This window comes from Salminus brasiliensis, chromosome 13 (genome assembly GCF_030463535.1).
Source record: "Salminus brasiliensis chromosome 13, fSalBra1.hap2, whole genome shotgun sequence".
NCBI classification, from domain to species: domain Eukaryota; kingdom Metazoa; phylum Chordata; class Actinopteri; order Characiformes; family Bryconidae; genus Salminus; species Salminus brasiliensis.
In genome coordinates, this window is record NC_132890.1 from 33,728,895 (window position 1) to 33,753,242 (window position 24,348).

General features: G+C 41.4%; 1 protein-coding gene across 8 annotated transcripts in view; it reads right to left on the reverse strand.

Annotated features, from left to right (window-relative positions):
* Positions 1–24,348, reverse strand: part of gramd1bb (GRAM domain containing 1Bb) — a 175,794-nt gene that overhangs the window by 2,044 nt on the left and 149,402 nt on the right. For 5 of the 8 annotated variants that reach the window (XM_072695508.1, XM_072695504.1, XM_072695503.1 and 2 more), the window contains 16 exons: positions 15,045–15,129; positions 14,477–14,580; positions 14,274–14,369; positions 13,798–13,878; positions 12,616–12,731; positions 12,273–12,441; positions 10,856–11,051; positions 10,111–10,257; positions 9,827–9,945; positions 9,014–9,156; positions 8,735–8,838; positions 8,266–8,466; positions 7,662–7,752; positions 6,314–6,421; positions 5,572–5,692; positions 1–5,388 (listed from right to left, as the gene is read on the reverse strand). The exon at positions 1–5,388 is cut by the window's left edge and continues 2,044 nt beyond it. In XM_072695508.1, coding sequence (XP_072551609.1) covers positions 5,299–5,388; positions 5,572–5,692; positions 6,314–6,421; positions 7,662–7,752; positions 8,266–8,466; positions 8,735–8,838; positions 9,014–9,156; positions 9,827–9,945; positions 10,111–10,257; positions 10,856–11,051; positions 12,273–12,441; positions 12,616–12,731; positions 13,798–13,878; positions 14,274–14,369; positions 14,477–14,580; positions 15,045–15,129 — 1,971 coding nt within the window. In that variant the 3' untranslated portion in view covers positions 1–5,298. The other 3 variants (XM_072695510.1, XM_072695505.1, XM_072695506.1) reach the window with 3 other exon arrangements.

Below are 24,348 nucleotides of genomic sequence, written 5' to 3' on the forward strand. Positions count from 1 at the left end.
AAGTAATGGCATAAATGACAAGCGATCTCAAAATATGAACCCACCCCAGGTCTTCAGGGACGGCACAGTTTAATGATTCCACTTTTTGAGATCTAATTGAGCCAATCTGGGGAGCTAAACTTACCGAAAGTAAACTCAGCTAACTTTCTGTACACTGGGGTGGGAAGATTTATTATTTCAGCACTGGCAACTGTCCAAAGTAAAGTACAGCCTGCCTACTGATGTTGTGGAGGGAAGAAAATTTGAGATGGGCTGTCTAGACAGTGACAGCACAATATCTCACTCTTCGTGTGGAGAGGAGTTCAATGTTTTGGAGATGACACTCTTCATTGCCAAACGCTTGGAACAGGGAAATCAACTCTTTTTGGGATCGACTTCCAGCTCATTTTATAAATTACTTCTCAGAAATGCTGAGAAACATTTGGTAAACGAGGCCCCAGATTTCAGTCATTTCAGTATCGCTGAACAGGTGAAGGTTGAGGGATTCACATCAAAAATTATAAAAAAAAAACTAAAAAAAAAACTAAAAAAAAACCCCACATTGCCCAGTCAGGCTAAGTAATGTTGCTTCACAGCTAGGGGTGGGCAATATGACAATATTTTATGCTATTGTGACAAATGTATGGTTACCATGGTACGCAATACATTTTTTTGAGCTTATCTTGTATATCGTCGATGTAGATGACTACAGAAAGCATGGACAGTGCTACGTCTCTCAGACGTGAAGCCACCACAAGTGTAGCGCCTCTGCTGGCTGGTTGCAGTATAATGTCAATAATAACACAACTCCGCCCATTTTCCATCTCATTCTCTTCCTCTAAACTGTCTTTCCATCTCCAGTGTCTCCAAATTCTGGCAGTTACTTTCCAATTATTCACAATTTACAATTATTTGGTACTATTTTCTACAACTCAGCTGTAAACAGAGCAAACTGAGCTCACCTCTGGTTCTGTAATTTGGTGGAAAGTAAATAAAATACATGTAATAAAATACATGAGCTGTATTTTTCCTGTTGAACCATTACACTTACTGGTCAAACTGGATATCCAGTGGAAAAATCCACTTTCCTCTAGTCCTCTTAAAAACCTCAAAGAAACGTAGACGCTTGGTATGTGAGAAGGGGGCTGTCTACCAATTAAAAAGGTGGAGTCTGGCTCCACCTCTTGTCTCTACTACAGTAGAGACTCCGGTTGCAGCTATTTGACAGCATGGCGGACAGTTTTGGCTTCATTTCTGTAGAATGGAAGGGAATGGAACCGCTGTGTCCATGTTTTCTATAGTCATTGGTCCTGTTTAATTGGACGATGAGCAGCAGCTGCTGATTTATTTTTTTGAATGTTAAAATATTGTAATAAAATATCATGAAAATGCCTTTAAATATGGTAATGTAATATTCTTTTACCATATCACCCACTTGCAACCTACTGTTGGACTGGCCAATTTAATCCAATGCAGAACTGATAGAGTCAATTTAGTCATTCAATCCTTTTATATTCCAGCTAAATACAGACAAAATACCTTCCTCAGTAACACACTTCCCACAAGCACAGCGCCACTGGGCCACAGGCAGGCTCAGGGTCTCTCCCTCATGCTTCACACGACAGTACATAAAGTGCTTTTTGTCTCTTTTTGTTTCCATTTTACACATGCAATTCCTAGACTGACCTCAAGGGGTCTTTTGCATCCGCACGTGAAAATCAATGGAACACCTAGAAATACTATATTTGGTTCAGGCAAAATGAGTTGCCCTCTGCATTTACCATCACAAACGTCTTCACATGTGCAAAAATTCTCAGTCAACACGCTGACAGGCGAGCCGGGGCTTCAGAAACAGTAGATTTTCTTTTTTTTTTTTTTACAGATTTGGGTTAAGCTGATGGATTTATAGTGGATCTGGGGGTTTACAGCTAGCAAATCATTATTTTAAATTATGCACAATGATATTGGAATTACATGGGTAGTGGCAGACAATGGCATCAGGTGGACTGATATTTCAGACTAATATAGGACTGGACTACTGCACTCAAACATCTGCGTTTTAGTCATTTTACTGCATCTGTAACCTTCTACAAATAAATATGGATATTCAGAGCTCTTTATTCCTTCTCAGGGACATGGAAATTGGGGGTTGCTGGGGGGGTGCAGTACCCCCAGCTCTCAAAATTGGTCCCCCTACAATACCTAAAAAAAGAAAATAATTATCAGATCATAAATAAAAAAAAATCCTAACAAAATAATATGATCTTGTTTTAGAGTGGAGTTAGGCCTCACTCATTCACTCACGTTTAGCAGGCCACTCCACAAGGGGGCGCTATTAGTACTCAAATAGATTTCAGTGCTCCGCATCCAACCTGTTTAAGTCTGTGTGTGAAAGAATGGGTTCAGTAAACTGAGCAGAACTTCATATCACTATTTACAGCTGGCTGACGCCTGCGGCTGAGGCCAGACTGACCTGTAAACAGGGGTGCTGCCGGCAGACTGAGAAGGAGAAAGGCAGTCTAGCTTTGTACACCAGACATGGAAAACAGGGTGGAATGATTTCAAACCTCTCAGACGAACATCCACACACACACACACACACACATTACTCACATTCTGTCTCACACACACACTCACATACACAGGCACACACACACATACACACGTCACAGACGCATGCAGGTGCGGCGCAGAAGAAAACGCTGTTTAATCGTTAGAAATTCTGTCTCGTCCTGTCTAGAGCTCTGATAAATTCCTTACATAGATAAATTAACAATAAATATCTACAATGACTATATATATACTCTTTTCTGTATAAATATATTGAAATATATATTTGATTTCGCAATATACTATATATTTCATATATATTCATATCACCTGTCCACTCAGTGTAATCACAGTTTCGTAAGCAAACACTGTATTAAAAACACAGGCTTTCTCAGCTGTCAGGCTGCAGTCTCCCTTTCTATTCTCACCAGCAGTTCACTCTCTGATCCCATGCTTGTATATCTGGCTGGGTAAATATCTGCCAGCTTCGTGGGTTCTATTCAAGGCTCTCCACTAGTTTTGGCCAAATTGAAGGAAACAGTGCACTTGTTAGGCCATGAAAAATCTGAACTGCTATTGAAAAATACACAAAAGTGGCAAAAGAGCCGCTGTGCAGATCTTTGACTGGCGTAAGGCCTAAACAGCAAAGTAAGGGCGTTTTCACACTTGTCCTGAATCCACAAGTCCACACCCAGGGCTGATTCTGGGCTTGTTTGAGAGAGGGGCTCATATTTACTGGTTCGAACCGTGGATCAATTGCACAATTTCAAACGTCACTTTTCTGAGCTCATTTCTGCTAAAATCTAGTTCGGGTTCCTCCGTTTATTGCTTTTCATTATTTTCCTTTATGTTCACTGAAGTAGTGAAGAACAGCGCCTGGCATTTAGCTTCCAGATAGCTTCTACAGCTTGCAGCTTGAAGCAAACCCAAGACCACTGTTTTCATGAAGAAGACCAGAGGTCGGTGCTCTGGACCGCTCCCGAGCTCGAAAACCAGCTTTTATACTTGACCAAACGTCCTGAACGGAAAAGGTCCGGGAAAAAAAACACTAGTGTGAAAACACCCTTAAGACTTCTGATTGGTTTAGAGCTCTTTAGGTCAGCTAGCTGCCGTTCAACATAAACGTTTTACTGTCTGGAATGAATGAGAATGAATTAAAGTATAAAAAGGTTTTCTTCCCCAACTATGGCTCGAGGATCGCTGCCTCGACTTTCCGGGTCATGATGCTAGCCATCAGCAGCCGGAGCCTGAGAGACCACAATTGGACTTGCTCTCTCTCTGGTTGGGTAGATGCTTCTCTCTCTCTCCCCACACCACTTCAGTGTGGTGTCTGCTGAGGCAGATCTAAAAAAAGAGGTGGTGACTGGTTAAGCATGTGTCGGAGGAGGCATGTGTCAGTCCTCCCAGTACCTCCCAGGAGCATAGGGGGAAAGTACTAACGAGTGGGTTGGGTCATATCTAAATACAATAAAGAAATTGTATGGAATTTGGGGGCCTAAAAAGTGGAGTATTCGGAGGGTTTATATCTTGGATATGGGGGGGTACTTAAAGCACACTGACCAACTGTACACCAATCAGCCAAAACATTAATACCACTGCGTTTGCTGGATACATTTGCATAACGTTTGGTCCCACCCAACTTTGGTCCCAAACCACGGACCTCTCATACCCTGCATAGCCACATTAGATGGAATCTACTTTTCTACTGAAAATAAACGGGAACCATTGCAGTGGGATTCTGCTGGACCTTGGAGGGTTGCCCTTAATTATTTTTGGTTGGCCCACTAAGAAACCTAAGCCCTTCAGCCCTATAGGGTTCTTCTTGCCAAACTAGGTCTAAATCGAGACGTAGGAGGGCATGCTCGATAAAGCACTCTTGAGTGGTATGGTCAACAGCAGAATCTCCATTGACCATTTAACCGTAGCTCTATGTTGGACCACAACAGGATTTATAAGACTGGTTAAGGATTCAAGGCACTTTACCAATATACCACTGCCACTGCTGTTCTCGGTCAATCCCATTTTCGGACAGCCAAGTACCCCAGAGCATCATTAAGCGCAAAGGATTCTACATCCACTACCTTACAACCCCTGCACAAGGCCTTATTTTAAGAGTACAGCGCATCCAAGTTCTGGCCAAAGACCATGCGATGGGAAAAGGGACACTGCAGCCTTACAGCCAGGAAGTCCAGAGTCCCTGGAGACTAAAAGACATCATTTCGTTTTCTTTGTCCTAATTCCAAAGAAAAAGGTTCAAACCACATCGCTCGAAGGATAGGAGGATTAAGAGGAATCTTTAAAAACCCTAAAATAACCTGCTTATCTCTGTGACCCCATTTCACTTCTTTAAACCATGGCTTTCCTGTGTGTGTAGCGACCGCTACCATGTCTTCATACGACGAAAGGCAGGGGGAGATGGAAGAGAAGTGGGTCCGACTTGGTGAGAGCTTCTACAGGCAGAGCCTGAACTGTCTGTCGATGTCCAGTGCTAGTCCTGGTGCTGGCTTCTCCGTTGTGATGGACAGATGGGCAGTTACCGGTTCCCCCTCGCTCTCCTCCTCCGCTGTTTTTCCTCTCCTTCCTCCGATCAGCAGGAGTGCAGAGTCATAAGCTCAGACGCAGATGGACCCATTGTTTTCTGCTTCTGGTATGTATGATGACAGGGACACACATGCACACACACATACACACACTCAAACACACACACACACGGGGCTCTACATTGCACAGCGTGCCCTGGTGGCCTGGAGGGGAGGTGAAGCTTCTACTTCAGTGGTAGCGACTATGCTTGTCGTCCGAGTCCGAGCCAAAGTCTCTTAAAGTCACTCCCCTTTGGAGACTCAGCAATGAGTCCTTCATCTGAGCGTGCAAAACACACACACACACACACACACACACACACACACACACACACACACACACACACACAAAATATCACTCAACTGAATTTCTGAGCAAATATGTTATTATATATTATACAGATTCATATGAGTCTTTATGTGTGTGTGTGTGTGTGTGTGTGTGTGTGATGAGGGTTTGTACCTGGTCCAGCAGCAGCACTGATGACTTGATGATTTCTCTCCATTTCTGCAGCTCAGCTTCATGGAAGCGTTGCTGAGACTCCAGGAGCTGAGCCCACTCCAGCTGCGTTTGTGGTAACTTACTGTTCAGCCACACACACACACATACACACACACACACATCCTCATATTAGGTCAAAAGATATTATTAAAAACCAGAATAACCTAGAATAACCTACTACTCTACACTACATGTCCAAATGTTTGTGGACACCCCTTCTGATGAATGCATTCAACTACTGAAAGTTGCACCCACTGCTGAGACAGATGTGCAAATGCACACACACAGCTTCAGAGAAGTATTGCCAATAGAATAGGACTCTCTGGAGCAGAACCTATTGACACCATGCTGCTGGGCTAGAGGGGTATAAAGCCCCCCAGCATTGAGCTTGGAAGAACTGTGTTTTCTGGTATGATGGATGGTGGTGCTCCATCCAATACTATTGGGTGATGAGGTGGGGTGGTGATCATCCAACGTCCTGACCTCACTAATGCTTTGAGACAGTAACTCCAACAAAAGCAGGATCAGCTCTTTATTAATACCCTTGATTTCGGAAGAAGCAATGGATAAGTCTGCGTCCCAATACTTTTGTCCATATAGTGTATGTCCAAAAGCGAAAAGCAACAAAAATGGAGATGTGTGTGTATGTATGTTTGTGTCCACCCTGCTCACACGGCATGGCATTCGCTTGTGTGTGTCGTACCTCTTGTCCAGGCGTAGACCTTGCCAGGTCATTAGGCTCTGTGCAGAATACTCCAGCATCCACAGCTTATAGAACAGCATCATGTTCAGAAAAACCAGCAGCACCAGACTACAGAGATTAAACACACACACACACACACACACACACACACACACACACACACACACACACACACACACACACACAAAAACAGGTCATGCAACCGCCCAAAGCACAATAGACCAGAAAACATATCACATATCACAGAGCCGTTAAGATGCTGGGAAAGGGAGAGAAAAGACAAGCTCGCGACAGAAAGCGCTGAGGCCATTCGCATGAAGGCCAAGGATAAGATCTGGTGATTCATCATCAGTTATTCTCGCTGGCTGCAGTGAAAACACTACCACTCAAAGCTTTTTTTGTTTATGTAAGAAAAGCATGTACCTTATGCAGATCCTAAAGGCCAGCCAGGAGAGGAGCAAAGAGGAATAAACACAGAAAAAATGACATTAATAGAAACATAACCAGAAGGAATTTTCACTCAGATCACAGAAATACACTCAGTACGGGAAACATTTGGATGATTAATACATATTTATGTGCTGCTGAAAGAGTGTGAAGGGACTGATGCTAAGAAAGGGACATGTAGCCCTATATTCAACACTGGAGTAAAGCCCTATTGGGGCGGGATTAGTTGTACATGGGGAGGAGGGGTAATGTAATTATTATGCGTCATGTCAGTCATATATTATATATATTTATATATATAAAAATATAGTTATATTTTTATTTATTTTGTATTTTCTTTTTTATCCGTTTTCTCCTCAATTTAGATGACTAATTAGACCCCCCCTCCCCATCACATGCAACATCCCCGACACCTCTTTTTCTAACTGGCGCCGATGCAACGTCACCAGGCAACCAATCAACGTGCCTGGAGGGAAGCGCCGTGTACCGGCTCTGACGCATCGCCTAGCAGACGCCAGTGACAGCCAGTGACAGCCAGTGCCACAATAGAGTGATGTGTGGGGATAGCGCCATCTACCCACCCTAGAGAGAGCAGGGCCAATTTTATCCCGCACAAACCGGTCATATATTTTACAGACATCCAGCAGGAACTTGACATTACTCCATCTCCCCACGTTAAAGTAATTGTGTCCAAATAGGGTTTAAGAGTACAGTACTGCAAACCAATCAGAAATCCCTAAACAAACCTTGTGGGATCACTAGGAAAAAAAGGGTGTCGCTTGCTGGCATGAGTGTGAAATATTGTAAAAAACAGTGTAAAATATTGTTTCCATACATTTGACTTGTGTGTGGCACAAAAGGACAAAGATGAGGGGGATGAAGATAAATGAGACATACTTACACCAAACTGATAATGAGCAGCAATCTGGAGATACTGCAGAAAGGCCCGCCCGCAGGAGTGTGTTCAGGCGTTTGTCGTGTTTGGGTGGAGCCTATTTGAATAACAATTAGAAAAATTAATATTAAAAATTATAAGAAGACATGTCAAATAACTCAAGATGAACGTTTGGTGTATAACATTCTTTATATTACAAAATATATACATATATATGTCCAAACTTTTGACTGTTACTGTACGTGTATGTCCCTCTGTGGGTGAGTATATAGACATGTCCAAATGTTTGTGGACACTGCTTCTAAGGAAAGCATTCAACTACTTTAAGCTGACACAGATGTGCAAATGTGCACAGACACACAGCTTGTCTAGTCCCTGTACAGAAGTAATGCCAATAGAATAGGACTATCTGGAGCAGATGAACATGAACCTATCGGCACCATGCTGCTGCCTAATGCCAGGCGTGGGCTAGAGGGGTATAAAGCCCCCCAGCATTGAGCTGTGGAGCAGTGGAAGAACTGTGTTCTCTGGAATGATGGATGGTGGAGCTCCATCCAGTACTTTATATATATATATATGTGTGTGTGTGTGTGTGTCTGAATGTAACAACCTGCCACATGTTTGATTCGCTGGATGACCTCCTCATCGGTGGGCGTGGTTACCGGGCTAAGCGTCTCTTCCAGAAGTGGTGTGCGCAGATGGGGGAGTGGCCTCTTTCTCCTCCGGAGGGTGGAGCTCTTCAGTGCTTTAGCTTTTGGGGACGGCCTGTGTGTCTCTATTAGGACGTCCTCTGCTTTTGCCAGCTCAAGCTCTGCATAATTAAACATGGTAATTATTATATTACTACATCATAATTATTATATTGGTCTTGTTGGATTATTATGAGCTCTTTTATATGTTTTATTATTATTGTCTGTTGTTCTTATGCTTGTTTCTGGGTGCTCAGAGCTGCTTTTTAATGCATAAAATGTGCCAAACACTTACAGAACAGCAGTAAATGACCCCACAGGTGCGTCACATCCATATGCAGGACTGTTTAATTTATGACGCAACCAGTGATATTAGACTGTGTTTCTCACCCAGGCTCCTGAAGTTCTCCTCCAGTCCACTCCAGAAGTTCTTCTCGATGAAGCCCTTCACCAGTCCCCAAGGCTGCTTCCTGTACCGCAGCTCTGTGGAAACCCTGAGAGGAAGAATGCACATGTCTAGAGGTCTAGAATAGCCTATAGTCTGGCAAAAACAATCAAATTTACAGATGTGCCAGATGTGGTCAATCAGCATAGACACTGTGATGTACTGTAAAGTAGCTCAGGTAATACAATGATGATGATGATGATGATGAGTAGCGTGTCTCACACCTGAGCCGGCACTTGTTCTTGGCCACGCGGGTGAGCGTGTAGCGGTTGAGTGTGTAGAAGTAGTCGTGATACGGGACATCATGAGTGACGACCTCAGCATCGATGATGTAACACTCGCTCTCCTGACTGGCCTTGTACAGGGTCTGAGTGAGAGAGAGTGTGAGTGTGTGAGTGAGAGAGAGAGAGAGAGAGGGAGAGGATTACATAAATGAGATTCAACCATTAGAGAGACACAAAAGTATATCACGACACAGAGGCAGAGAGACGCCTGAGATGACACTTGCTTTGGGGCGTGGTGCATTATCATACTGGACCACATGCAAATAGGACCACAAAAACACACCATCACACCACCTCCACCAGGTGGTGACACCGTTGACACAATGCAGGTTGGGTCCATAGATTCATGCTGTTGCTGCCAAATTCTGACCCCACCATCTGTGAACCTCAGCAGAAATCCAGAGTCATCAGATCAGGCTACGTTTCTCCAGTGTTGGTGAACCAGTGCTGAGCCACTGCAAACGGCTGCTGTAGCTCATCCACCTCAAAGTTGGAGGTGCTGTGCATTCTGTGAGGCATTTCTGCTCACCACAGTTGTACAGAGTGGTTGTCTGAGCTACTGTAGCCTTTCTGTCAGCTCCAACCAGCCTGACCAAAGGAGGTTTTTACCTTTTTTACACCAACTGTTGAGCTATCTAGACGATTTTATGCACTGTGCTGCTGCCACATGATTGGCTGATTAGATAATTGCGTGAATGAGCAGGTGTACAGGTGTTCCCTATATAATATGTTTAGGGGGGTAGTTGGGCTCACCTGAGTCTCGCTGACAGTAGCTGTTTTGGGTGCTAGTGGGTTGGACAGGGAGATGGTGTACATTATCTCCCTCTTCTGATTCCCAGCCTCCTCCTTTTTCCAAGGGTGAAACACCACATCTGTGTGTGGGCGGGAGTTTGTGTGAGCGGTGTGTCACAGGCAGAAGAGAGGAAGAAAAACATGATTATGGACTATTATGTTCTAGGACGTTCTAACAAGTGTATAAGAATGCATTTGATTGTGTGTGTGTGTGTGTGTGTGTGTGTGTACATTAAGTCCCCTACCTGAAAATCTTCTCTGCTCCATGAAGTCGGTCATGAACTGCGACTCGGTGAAGAGGAACGAGTACATCTTATCCACGCTGAACTTATACACCTCATTAATGTACTGACGACCATTCAGGTCTTCATGGAACGCTTGGACTTCCACCTCTGGTAACACACACAGATACACACACACACAAAGAGAGAGTGTAAAGGTTAAAAAAGCTATACTTGAAGATCTGCACTTTTTCAGCAGTTTAAAACAGAGCCCTCACTTGTTGGACGAGTGTGTGATTAACATCAGCCAAAACATTATGACCACCTGGCTAACATGCTGTAGGTTCACCGTGTGAGCTAAAATAGCTTCAAACACTGCCCAGAACATCACACTCCCTTAAGTGGACACATACACCATTTATAGCCCCTCTTAAGTGTCTCCAATAAATGGACATGGTTAGTCCATCTTTGGACCACTGTAGGGAGGTGCTCACCATTACTGACCTGGAGCACCCAGCACAAGTCTTGCTGTTTTGGAGATACTCCAACCCAGTAATCCAGCCAAGTCACTCAGGTCTTCACGCCAACATCGTCCAACATATTGTCTGCGAGAACCGACCAATGAGTCCCAGACTCTGGGCCATCTGTGGTTATAATGTTTTGGCTCATTGCTGTATATGTCTCATCAAACTATCTCTTTCTAAGTGTGTCTTGCGTGTGTACATCTGTGTGTGTGTCTGTGTCTTCGTCTGTGTGTGTATCTGCCTACCCTCATCATGTGTGTCTGAGGAGTCGCTGAGCTCAGTGGGTATGTCCTCATTATCGTTGAAGTCGAGTGATGGTGAGGGCACAGGACCCAGCTGACCTGCGACTGGCTCGCAGTTCCTCTCCTCCGCCAGCAGGGGCAGCGGCAACAGCTCACTGTCAGCAAGGCAGTCTGTGTACTCCTCAGGAGCAATGTCGAACTGGAACCAACAGAGGGCACCACTTACCACCTACAGCATCTTTCATCATGCTTCAAAAAATAAGACTTAAAGTGTAAGGGGGGGGGGGGGGGGGGGGGTCTGGTGATACCTTGGTGGTACCTTGCTGAGCTTGTGTTCTGCTAATCGTGTTCTTCTAGCCTGCATATCAATCTACTGACGCACACTTTGTACTACTGACCATTGTGTTTATGTTTATTTGGAATTGCTGATAAAAAAATATTTATAATGAACAAATTTACAATTTAAAACAATTCATGGCCCAGTATTGAAACTATTTTTGGTTACTGTTTATGTAAATGACATAATAATAAATTAGGAATAAAAATAAAATAGGAAATTATTACAACAACTACTACGACTAATAATAATAATAATAATAATAATAATAAATGTAATATTATATAATACAATGTAATAAGTAGCTTACATATTTATTTATTTATTTATTTAACAATTAATCAATGTTAATATAAAATACATACAACCAATTTTGTTTCTGTCGCATATTACATTCTTTTAATAATATTTAAAGTAAATTAAATAAAAGTAATTATATAAAAACTATACATTATATAACAATCTATCTATAGATTTATCTATAGATAAAAGTCTATCTATCTATCTATATACAATGTTCTTTAACAGTTATAATATATTTTAAATATGCTATGATATATTTAGAATGATAATTATCCAGCATTTCTAAGTAAATGTTAATATACATTTCAAATATAAATATATATAATTAAAATATATAAAAATATGTAAAATATAGATTTGGTTATTATATATTATTAAATGTTATATATTTTATTATGTGCCAATCAGTAAGATATTTGTGACCTATATTTTTACTTTCTTTTTATTACATTTGTATGTAGATATTATAATTGTTTATATATATATTGTTCATGTTTATTACCAGCTATATAATATATTATAAGCTATATTCTAACTAGAATAACCTTCATCACAACTATGCTATTATACAGTCATATTATGCTCTAAATATAACACTCAAGCTCACACAGCTCTCCCAGCTCAGGAAAGGTAAGCTAGGTCCTATATATGAGTCAGGTCCTATATGGGGTGCTTACAGTTAAAACTCACTCACTGCCCAGATAAACAGTGGTATACAGTACGCCTAAAGCTTTAGCGCAGTGTGTGTGTGTGTGTGTGTGTGTCTGTGTGTTTACTTACAGACAGTGGCATGTCGGTGCTGCTGGGTGGAGTGGTAGAGGTGAGGGTGGAGTGCGTGATGGATCTTTTGTGGGATGGAGGGCTGCTGTCCTGTTTATTCTCTCCACTGCTCTTAGACGAGTTATCATTACTGACCTCATTCTCTTCAGCTGGAATTTCCTCACAGTAGCTACGAACACGCACACACACACACACATACACACACACACAGGAAGAAAAAAAGGAAATACATTTTGAAAAATGAAGGAATGTGTGTGTGTGTGTGTGTGTGTGTGTGTGTGTGTGTAGCTGTGATGGAGTGTATGTGATTCGTACTGCAAATGCGTGTGTTATACGAATTTACCCCATGGTGTTGAAGTCATCATCAGGGGGGACGTAATCCTCGTCATCACTGGTCAGCCCCAGTTCGTTGCCATAACACTGATGGACAAAGTGCCACAGCTCCTTAGGACACAGCGGCTGGAGAGAGGAACACAAAATAATCCATAACATAAAAACAAAGGGATGAATGAATATACAACCACAACCACACGTACAACCATACCTACAATAAGTATAACTATATAAGCAGACATTTAGAAACCAATATTAATAAATAAAAGTGTATTTTGCAGATGCTATTACTAAATTGTTCTAAAATAAAACAAATCAATTTACATTATTTATTAAAAAATTAGAATTGTTAGAATTACATCCTAATCACCAATATTGTAACTTCATGCTATGAAAGTATGATATAATATTATATAACTATGCTATAACAGTAAAATGTATTTTAAATATGCTATGATATATTTAGAATAATTACGTAGATTATTCTGCATTTATGAGTAAATGTTAATATACATAATGTAAAATACAGATTTTATTACTATGTTAAATATTCTATTCAAAATATACCAGAACAGAAAAACAAATAAAGTTTGATTTTGTGACATACATTTATAGTTGACAATACTTAAAATTAGTGCTAATAGCTTTGTTCTATCTTTGTTATATTTTATTATAATAGTAATTATTAAAAATAGATTGTCATTATTAAAAAAGTATATAATATAAATGAAATATATATATATATATATATATATATATATGAAAAACATATATAAATTGGTAAAATAAATCTAACAATATAACATATATAATGCAGATTTATTTATTTGTTACAACTACCTATATACTATTAATTACAGCTTCTAACTATATTCTAACAGCTAGAAATAGTAATAATATAATCTAACATAATCTAACTGCTATAAACTGTTATATGATTATATATACAATATCTATTTATAATTATATATTATATGACTATAAAAGGTAGATTGTCACTCATTTATAAACAAAAAATATATATATATTGGAACGTATACCTGTTTATTAGCTATGTTCTACCTGTATTATAAATACTTTATAACATAGTTATTAGAATGTATTTATTATATAATTTTTTATAGTGTATTAAAATAATAAAATGTAGACTGTTAACTGCGCTGTGGAGGTGCGGGTATGCTTCCAGCCTCACCTTCTCCAGCAGGGCATTTTGCCAGAGCCGGAACATCATCATATACGTCCTGTCCCTCGCCCCGAATGAGGTGAAAAAGTGCTACAGTAGAGAGAGAGAGAGAGAGAGAGAGAGAGAGAGAGAGTCAGTGAAGGTTCACTGTATTACAGTGACTCATTCTATTGGTCCACAATGTGAGACAAAGGTTAAGACGTCTCCCGTGTTCTCAATCTAACCATGACCTTTCACATCGGCAGAGTACAGCTGACAGCAATATAGACCAGGATTCAACACATCCGTCAGTTTCCAGATTTAACCGTATTTAGAGTGTCTGAGGAGGGAAATCCAGCACCCAAGGGCCTTGCTTAAGAGCCCAAGAGTGGCAGATTGCTGAGCCCGGGTATCGAACCCACAACCCTGTCATCAATAGCCCGGAGCTCTAACCGCTGAGTCACCACTGTGCTGCTTCCTCCCTACCTCACACACAGGCTCCTCACCTTTTCTGTGTCCGTGCACACCTGGATGGCATTGGGGATGAGGCGCGCTGTCTTTTCCTTTGTCATGGAGCAGATGTCCTTCAGACGCACGGTCAGCTGCACAGATACACACATCAGATACACACTCTACTAAAAATCTACTGCATCTCATTACTACCGAAATGAACAGGGAAAAGCAATAGTAAAAAAAAAAACACTCATACCAGCGTCTCCCAGCGAAAGATGTTGCTATAGAAACAGATCCAGTTCTCAGAGAGGTAGAGTCGACCCTGCAGAAGGATGTCCCTCTGCAGAGCGCAGGAGTAGTCTGCAAAGGGAAAGGGTCGTACATCAATAGAATTATTGTTGCATCCAGGGTTGCATGATGTTCATGCAAAGACTGAGCTTACAGGCTTTGCTCAAGGGCCCAATGGCAGCAGCTTGCCAAGCCCGCTCGGGTAAAGTGACGACACTAGTCGTGTATATTAGTCTGTATATATAGTCATGTATATTTTATTTATTTAAGTACTGCTGTCTGGGTAAAACTGGGTCCTTGGGTACCACAATTTCGTTCCACCCCATGTACCACATGTGATGCGAATGACAATAAAGTCTCCTTGAATCCTTGAATCCTTGAATCCTTGAATCGAACCCACAACCCTCTGGTCAATAGGTCAGTGGTCTAACCGCTGGTTGGAGCCAGGGATTCTTTGCCTTGGTTGTTTGCCACTGTGATCCTGAACTGGACTAATAGGCTAAGAAGATGATGAAGATGAAGATGATTTTACTTACCCACAATGAGGCGCTCCGTGTCTGGGAGCTGCTTGAAGAGCTTTCTGAAGTCTTCATTTCGCTGCTTGTACGTGGGGCTGAGAACCTGCGTGAGACATGAATCAAGAGTCAATACGGTTCTCATGCTCATGGATTTCAGCAGTCCTGATGCTGCCTACAGCACAGGGACCTCAACTTTGACCATAGTACACTGTATGTCCAATTTTTGTGGACACCCCTTCTAATAAATACCTTCAACTGCTTTAAGCTGCACTCACTGCTGACACAGATGTGCAAATGCACACACACAGCTTGTCTAGTCCCTGTAGAGAAGTATTGCCATGCCTGGTATGGGGTAGAGGGGTATAAAGGCCCACAGCCTTGATGACTGGTGCTCCATCCAGTACTTTTAAGATGAGTTGGGGAGTTGCTGATGAGATGGGGTGTTGATCATCCAACATCCTGACCTCACTAATGCAATCAAATCCTCACAGCAATGCTCCTCCAAAATCTAGTAGAAAGCCTTCTTCTCTGGAAAGTAGAGACAGCAACTCCAATAAAAGCAGGATCAACTCTTTTTTTTAATACCCTTGACCTCATAAGAAACAATGACGGAACAAGTGTCCCAATACTTTAGTCAATTTATTGTATATTCTGCATTTTTTAGGTTATTAATGGGTTCATAGCACATTTTAAAAGGCAATCAGTGTCACGAGCACTCCAGAAAATGTGCAAAGGCGTCATTGAGCTACAACAAATCCATAAAAGTGAATCAATTATCAGTGAAACCACCCTTTGGAAATGCCATTATGCTTGGCAACTGTGCCAGCGCCCGTGGGCACGTCCCCTGGTGGAGCATGTGAATACTGAACCCTTGTCTTATCTTATCTGGCTGGTTCTTCAGTAACTCCTCTCATACAGGAAATCAATGTGTGGATAAGTCACCGGCACATTGTTAAAGAAATCACCTAAACATTAAAGAAATTGGGCGAGTACGCTTGAACCGATAGAAACTTACTGTGATGTTTCCTAATTAACTCAACCTAGTTTATTTAGAAGTTCTCCTGAATCACAATTTCTCTATTTGGGTCACAATCCATATTGAGTTGAGCTTTAGAAACATATTGTGTAAGATGTTTAGTCTGTGGCTCCGCCCCCTCACTTTATTTACAGACAGGGATGCTTTTGACAACAAAGTGCTTGTCCTTGTTGGGATTTAAACTGATGATCTCCTCACACTTGTTGAGTGGCAGTTAGACCGTAGGGCCACTCAGAAGCTGTGAAATTACTAGGGATGCACCGATCCAATCCAGAAAATCAGGATCAGGGCCAACCCAGACATTTTAAAATATTGTATCACATCAGTAGTTTTGACTTTGACTGCATAAATTATCACACACTAAGCTGTATTACTCAGTAAATACAAGGACTTCTGTACAAACTGGTGGGGCGTTTTTTTTTTTGTCATAAAAAAATTTAATAACACTTTTGGCCTGCAGACGAAGCTGGGAGCTGAATGGTCAGGGAGGTAAATCAGACTAGATTATAAAATATTAAAATCTATAACACGAGAAGTTTTAAAATAAAAAAAAGGTCTCTACTGAACTAAATCAATCAGTCCAGGATGTCTCATTACAGAAACTGACTCTAAAAATAAAGGGATTTTATTTGAATGTATTAATCAGCAGCTCATCTTATCTAAACTGGGTGGCTGGATTGTTTATATAAGCACAACGAATGGATCGGTATCAGCTGATATCGATTAAGAGAGATCTGGATTCAGTCTGGGGGCGAAATAACTGGATTGGGACATTTTTAGAAAGTCCACTACATTAAAAAACACACCAGTTTGAGTACATTTACCCTACCCTTACTTTCTCTGGGCACAGAAATGTACCTGGCTTCACATTTCTAGAGTGGTGCAACTGTCTAACTGCCAGCTTGTCAAAAAAAGACAAAAGTTAAAACTCCACCAACACCACAACCCTCCATAGTCCCCGCCATGTGATTGGGGGGTGGAGGGGTCTCAAACTGCAGATAAAATTAGTTGGCAAAAAGCCCCCTGTACACTTGTCTTTTACGTCTGTTGAAGTTTGTGCATGAATGTTTGAACACTTGAGAAGATTTATGGGTTTGGAAGCAGTAGAGTTTTGTTTGAGTATGACTGAGTGAACTCATATGCCAGATATAATCCATAGGCTTCTATACAATCCACAGCTACCAACTGTAAGTGAGGGGTGAAGTTAATGTTTTGGCATTGTTTTGGTAATGGATGTTGTTTAAAATTAAAACAACAAAGAAGAGACAGTAGCAGTTCTATTAAGTAAACAAACAGTTACCCATCCAACTTTATGTTATTCAATGATATTACAGATCAGAAATATAATCATACATATGCCTGGATCTCAATGTGCCAGTTAGCAGCACATGATAGATCAGATTAGTTTAATTTGCCTTGGAATTATCTTTAATGTGCTAGAATAATAACAGACTGTTAGGCTCCAAGATGTCTGTTCATCACACACACACACACACACACACACACACACACACACACACACACACACACATGTCCACATCACAGACACATCACCACTATGTAACTTCGAATATGCCAGGGTGTTATAAATTCCTATGTTGAAAAACATAAGTTAGTTCAGGCTGGAGGAAGGTCGGGATGTGCGGACTTTGACAGTTAGGCTTATTTTGATAGTCGGGGAAGTTGGGAGTAAGAACGAAGCTGGGAAGACACTCAGTTTTTACTGGGATGAAAGGAACTTTAATTAATTTTTATTTTCCTTTATTTTTCCTTTGTTGTTACCTTGTTTAAACATTCTTATATTTAGCATGATTTTTGTCTTGATTTATATTTTTTCATCACTATCATAAAATTCTTTTGTCCAGCGGTTTCATCCAATAAACTGGCAAAACTACCTTGGGACTCAGCTTGGATCGTTTCCACACCACAATAAACATTTTTCCATTTTTTTCATTATCTTACAACAGTGGTGGTAAAATTAACTTTTTAAAAATAACTTCTATTTTCTATCTATTTTGAATCATTGCGTTTTTGACTCATGTCTTTTAGAGTTCAGTGGTGTAACTGAACTGTCAACACAGAAACACAAAAATAAATAAAGCCAATCTGGCCGAGCGATTTGCACTGCACTTACCGATCCTACTTACTTTCAATACTTTATTAAAACAAGCTAGCCAAGACACTGCATTTAAAGTTTTGCTAGTTCTGCACTGATAAGAAATGACTGAATTACATAATCAGACATGTTAATTAACCTGTAAGAAACTGAAAGCTTTCCGTGCCAATGTAATAATATTTGGGTGTTACACAATGACATTTTCTATTTCTTGATACGGCATCACTTGGTTTTGAGCATTGTGACGATATCTGTATTATTATTACATATCAGTATCAACTTGGACTTCAGTATTGCAATCAAAATTCTGGCATAGTGACAGCCCTGTCATAAAGCAGTCCAGGCTGACAACACTCATTATAAGTGGGGCTAAACTGTTGCTTGGCTGAAGAGGCGAATATACTGTGGGCATAGCAGGTTGGTTTCGTTACATGGCAAAAACAGTACGTTCATACCATCTATAAATGGAAATTGTTCATTATTATTTCCATTTATAGACGGTATGGACTGTGGAGTCAACGGTACATTTACATGTTAATATATTAAATCACATTATTCAATTTGAAAAAGGTGAGAGTGGAAGTGAAAATTCAGCTCAAACAAAAACTGAGATGGTATGAAATTAGAAAAGAAACGCTATGGTGTCTGTGTTATGTAAAGTCCCATCTTTCAACTCAAAACTTAGTCATACCAAAGTCGTAGCCATAACAACTAAACTTTTTAAACACTTATCACTAATTACCTCTCAATACAAGTGATGCTTCTGAAATAAATAATGAAGCAAAGAAAACAGCACTAACGGCACAAATTAGCCTCAATACTGTTTCTACTGTCCAAAGAGCAAAATATTATAATAAGAATATAATTGACATACACTGATCAGCCATAACATTGGTATCACTGATTTTGAATTGAAAAACATTGACATTGTCAGCTACAGTATCTGCATCTGCCAAAGGGTGAGCAAGCATAAGAACCTGAGAAACATTGACAAGAACTAAACTGTCATGGCTAGACGACTGGGTCAGAACATCTCCAAGACAACAGGCAGGTCTTGTGGGGCGTCTCTGATTATCTAACAAAAGTGGTCCAAGAAAGAACCACGTGTGAAGCAGCGACAGGGTCATGAGCACCTAAGGCTTATTGATGCGATCCATGGAGGTCCCACCTCACAACTTGCCAGATACCACAGGATACAAGTTTAGGTAGACGGTACTAATGTTATGGCTAAGTCCATTCTTATTCATTAAACTTATTCATTCACCATTTTTTTTTTTTTTGGGGGGGGGGGGGGGGGGGGTCACAATCTTGCTAATAACACCACTTACTGAAAATGACCCCACCACCAAGTTTACTGAATGGATTTCACCCCAAAGTGTAAGTTGGTACCTGCAAGTACCTCCACCACCCTCCACCACTAGTAACTTTTGTAACTTTGGTAACTCACAGCAGGAATCTCCTCATTGTCTTCCTCATTGTCCTCCTTCTCTGCCTCGTCATCTTCCTCCTCCTCCTCCTCCTCTTCTGTCCAGCTCTCCATGGAGCTCCAGGGCCAACCACCAGCCCAGGTCGAACCCTGCAGCAACCACCCAGCCAGGGCTTCCTCCAGCTCCAGCAGAGTCTCCCAGTCTCTCTGGGAGCCATCTGTCAGAGACTCCATTACTTACAGTGAACTGGCCAACACACTGTCTTCTCAAAGTCTGAGCAAGCCTTTGCCTTCCGATCCTTCCTGGATGAGGCGAACTAATGATAAAATGCTAGGAAATCTTTCGAGTGGTCCTCAATGTAGACTGTACACTGAATGTAGACTGTCTGGTGTTGATGTTACTGAATCTCCTGATTGGTCAAAAGTTCTCAGTACAAGGTAGGCTCTCTGCTTCTTTATACTGAAGACTGTTCACAAGAGCAAGAGCTTCTGAATTAAAATGATCACAATCTTCAGCTTGTCCCAAAACGTTTGATCCTAAAGACCGTCCATTCAAAAGTGAGTTGGCAGCGTAAAAGTTTAACGGATCTTCTAAATGGTCCTGACCCGAAAGTAGGCAAGCTGTTTCTGAAGACGTTCCACGCAGAGGTTCCTTGGACAGCTCTACCTGACCTCCCAGGTTCCTTTTGGCAGATCCTCATCTGGAAGCAGTCACTATATATGAGGGCGCTTGCCTGTGCTGACTAGCGCCACATGATTGCAGTGTTTGTCACACACTCGCACACACACATATACACACTGCGGCCACTGCCCTATAGTAACCCTAGCAAACAGATCCGTTATTATGTTGGAGCCGGTTCCAGTTTGTTTGGCTGCTAGCTGGTCGAGTGTGTGTTGCCCTGCAGCACCAAGACTCAGTTCTTCACACTCTTTTGGTGGGATGGTCGGTCTGTCTGTCTGTCCGTCCGACAGCATCGGTTCTCTTTCTGGCTCCTACTAGAAGTTCCTTCTACCTCCTCCAACCTCTACCACTCTGTCCTTCTTTTATTGCTCTTCCATTTACAAGAGAAACAACCAGAAGCAACCTTGATGTCATTGTCCAACAGTGGTCATTAACCTCTTTTCCAGATCTTCAAGTTCAAGCTTCTCAACTGCAGCTTCCAAGCTGTTGAAGAAGTTTGGAGATTAGCACCGTGGCTGTAGGTCCTTCTCCAAAGCAGTCCAAAGCTCTGAACTCAGGACCCTGCACACTGTTCATGTTTCAGATTCCAGTCCTGCTTTCCTCCCTTGTGTCTTGCCACCTGTTGTGGCCGTGTTCCCTCTACACTGGCTAAAGATAACTGACCATGCGACCTCTAAACCTAGAACCGTGAGCACCAGGCATGAGAGAATACAGAACTTCAAGGCGTCAACGTAAATCCTGTCCTCTCTTTTAGCAAGGATTGGTCCAATAAGTATAAACATCATCATGCATTGTCTATAGTTGTGAAGAGTCCCCTGTGGTCATTGTTCCAAGAGGCCAATCCTCATTAAACCTAAGCCTACAGTTCTGGATCACAAGTGGTTCTTTAGAAAAGACCCCCAGATGCCCATGGCTACATTTCCAAGGGGATTCTATGTGTATGAGTATGTATGAGTGTGTGTGTTGTCCCAGTTGATGAATATGTAAAGTTCGTTATCCATTAACTGCAAGGACAAACAGTAAGAGCTGTCGCTGGCTGGTACCAGGAGTAGTGCGCCAATAAAGTCATCTAGCTCACCCATGCAAACAGACACAGGGCCTTTCCCAGTTTTTTTTATTAGGTGGTATGATACCTGTGTGTCTCCTTATCTGCTTTCTATACACTCTATTTAAAACCGCCAATGTGCCAAAAAGGGTTCCACGCCATAGAACCACTGCTGTAAAGACTGTGGAGGTTCTTTAAACTTCTTACACCTGATTTCCCAAAACGTCTTGGTAAATGAGATGTGAGAAGTTTAAAGAACCTCCACATCTACACTGATCAGCCATAACATTAAAACCACAGATGGTGAAAAGAATAGCACTGCACTGATCATCTTTGTCTACAGTGGCATCCGTCAAGGAAAGGGTCTACGTATTAGGCAGCAAGGTGATTTGCTGAAGCAGGAAAAATGGGTAAGCATGAGAATCCAAGTCACTTTGATAAGGGTCAAATTATGATATCTAGACAACTGGGTCAGAAGTCTTGTGGTACCAGATACCATAGGACACCTTCACAGGTCTTGCTGAGTCCATGCCTTCAAGGGCCAAGGCAGATGTGAAGAGATGAGGCAACCCTACACAATATAGGCAGGTGGTTTTAATGTTATGGCTTATCAGTGTAAAATAAGAATTATGTAAAGGTTGTGAAGCAATTCAATGTTCTTTTCCTAGAACTGTACATCTATGCAACCATGTGAGAACCTTTATTTTAAGAGTGTGCACACTTACACATCTTTCTTTCTTCAATAGACACTTTTACACCGACCAAAAATAACACATCCTCCTTTACAAACAGCTCCACAATAAATCCGACAGAGCTAGATGACACAGTAAGACGAATGTATACAGTATGACTGAAGTATAAACATAGCCGAGGTACTGGAACTAGCACTGTTCAAACACTACAGCCGGAGACACTGGCTTGTTAGCTGACCATAGAACAAGCTCATGTTTGAGTTCATGATGTAAGCAATAATGACCAATATCAATTTATGTGAGTTTGGACCATACCATCAGTATACACCGGTCAGCCGTTACCAGTAACAACACCTGCCTAATCCTGAGTAGGTCAGATCTGACCATTCGAGGCGTCCTATGGTATACAGCACCAAGACGTTAGCAGCAGATCCTGATTAAGCCCTGTAGCTAAGTTTTGAGGTGGGTGGGACCTCCCTGGACCACATCAATGAGCCTTAGGTACCCATGACCCTGCCAGCGGTTCACTGGTTGTCTTTTATTGGCCCACTTTGGTAGGTACTGACCCCTGCATACCGGGAACACTCCACAGGACCTGCCTGATGTTCTTGAGATGTTCTGATCCAGTCATTGTCTAGAACATCACAGTTTGGTTCTTGATTCCTATGCTTGCCCTTTTCTCCCACTTTGAGCACAGTCATCACCTTCAAGACTCAATGGACTGTTCACTTGCTGTCTAATATACTGTATCCACCCCTTGACAGGAGCCACTGTAGATGAAGACAACCAATGTTCATCACTTCACTTGGTGCTAATGTTATGGCTGATCAGTGTTAATAATATGGGAAAAGACTTTAAGAGAGACACTTTGAACTTTGAGAACTTTGGGCTGGAGTTTGGGTGGGTTATGCTTTATGGTAGAAGAACAGACTCCTGTCTGATAAATAGAGCTAGGACAGAGAGACTTGGCTGAGGTAACGGGAGGTGACGGGGTGGTAATGGGTTGTGAAGACTTTGTAGTGAACATGTAAACAAAGATGGAATTTATTCATGCCTGTTCCTCCTCTCAAAATTTAGCTATGCCATAACTAATAAATTATAAATAATAATAAATAATAAAAAAATAATAACAACAACAACATTTATTTCCATAATTACACATTAACACAGCATAAATTGGCCAATAGAAATGCTCCAAATAAAATTTTGGAATAAAATCTTATTACATTACATTACATAAAAAGTTAAGAATATAGAGCTGATTTATTATTATTATTATTATTATTATTATTATTACTCTGCTATGCTAGTGATTCCTGGCATTTATGCCGTTGGCATTATCTAATCCGGCGACTTTCATGCTTAAAAACAAGAGATGGTCATATGCTTTCAATCTTTAACAGTCCACCCCCTCCCCCCACCCCACCCCACCCACCCAAATGCTGACAGCACTGCTGAAGCAGAACTCCACAAACCCATTCTCCAACCAGAGAGACGATCACTGACTGAGCACTTCATTCTGTAGCTAGGGGAATGCATTAAGAATGCATTGGACGCTCAATAAGGCAGCTTAGCAAATACTGTACACACCTCACAGTCATGCTCAGCAGTTAAACTGGGGTGGGATTTTGATTGGACGTTGTCAAAAACTTAATTCTGAATATTATGTACAGTATTTAGTGAACACACTGCCATTCATCTGAGTCTAATACTGGAAGCAAACTTCAGCAGCCATTAAAAGTGGGCTAATGATAAAAAAATGGGTGGGGTTACAGCTCCAGGGCCCATTCATAGCACTTCATTGTTATCTGTGCTGAAACTACTAGGAGTTATGCAGTTTATGAGAGAGATGTGGCACTGTGAGATATTGACGCTTCCAGTTTAAGGGTAACGTATTTTGGCTCAATTACACTGGTTTGCTGTTAATCTGCTGGATGTGGGACAATTCTGCTCTGTCGTTTCATCAGAGTAGATGGTGGTCCTCATGGTGGTGGGCTCAGAACTCATGTGGACGGTTGAGTTGTAATCATAAAGTCTCAGTGCCATGGGAGATCCTCATCGCCCATACACACACACACACACACACACACACACACACATTTATATACTTTACTATTATATGTACTATTCAGCAGTATCTTTTCCAATCAACGAAAGTGCCACAGTGGATATCCGCAGCAAGCAGGTATCCATGCTAGTCTACAAGCTAACTCTACAAACAGACCCTACTACAATCTCTTCAGGTAGGTACCAGCATGTTGTGCTGACTGGACACCTAGAGGACCCAGAGAGGACAGCAACGCTATCCGGTAAGACTCTAGAATT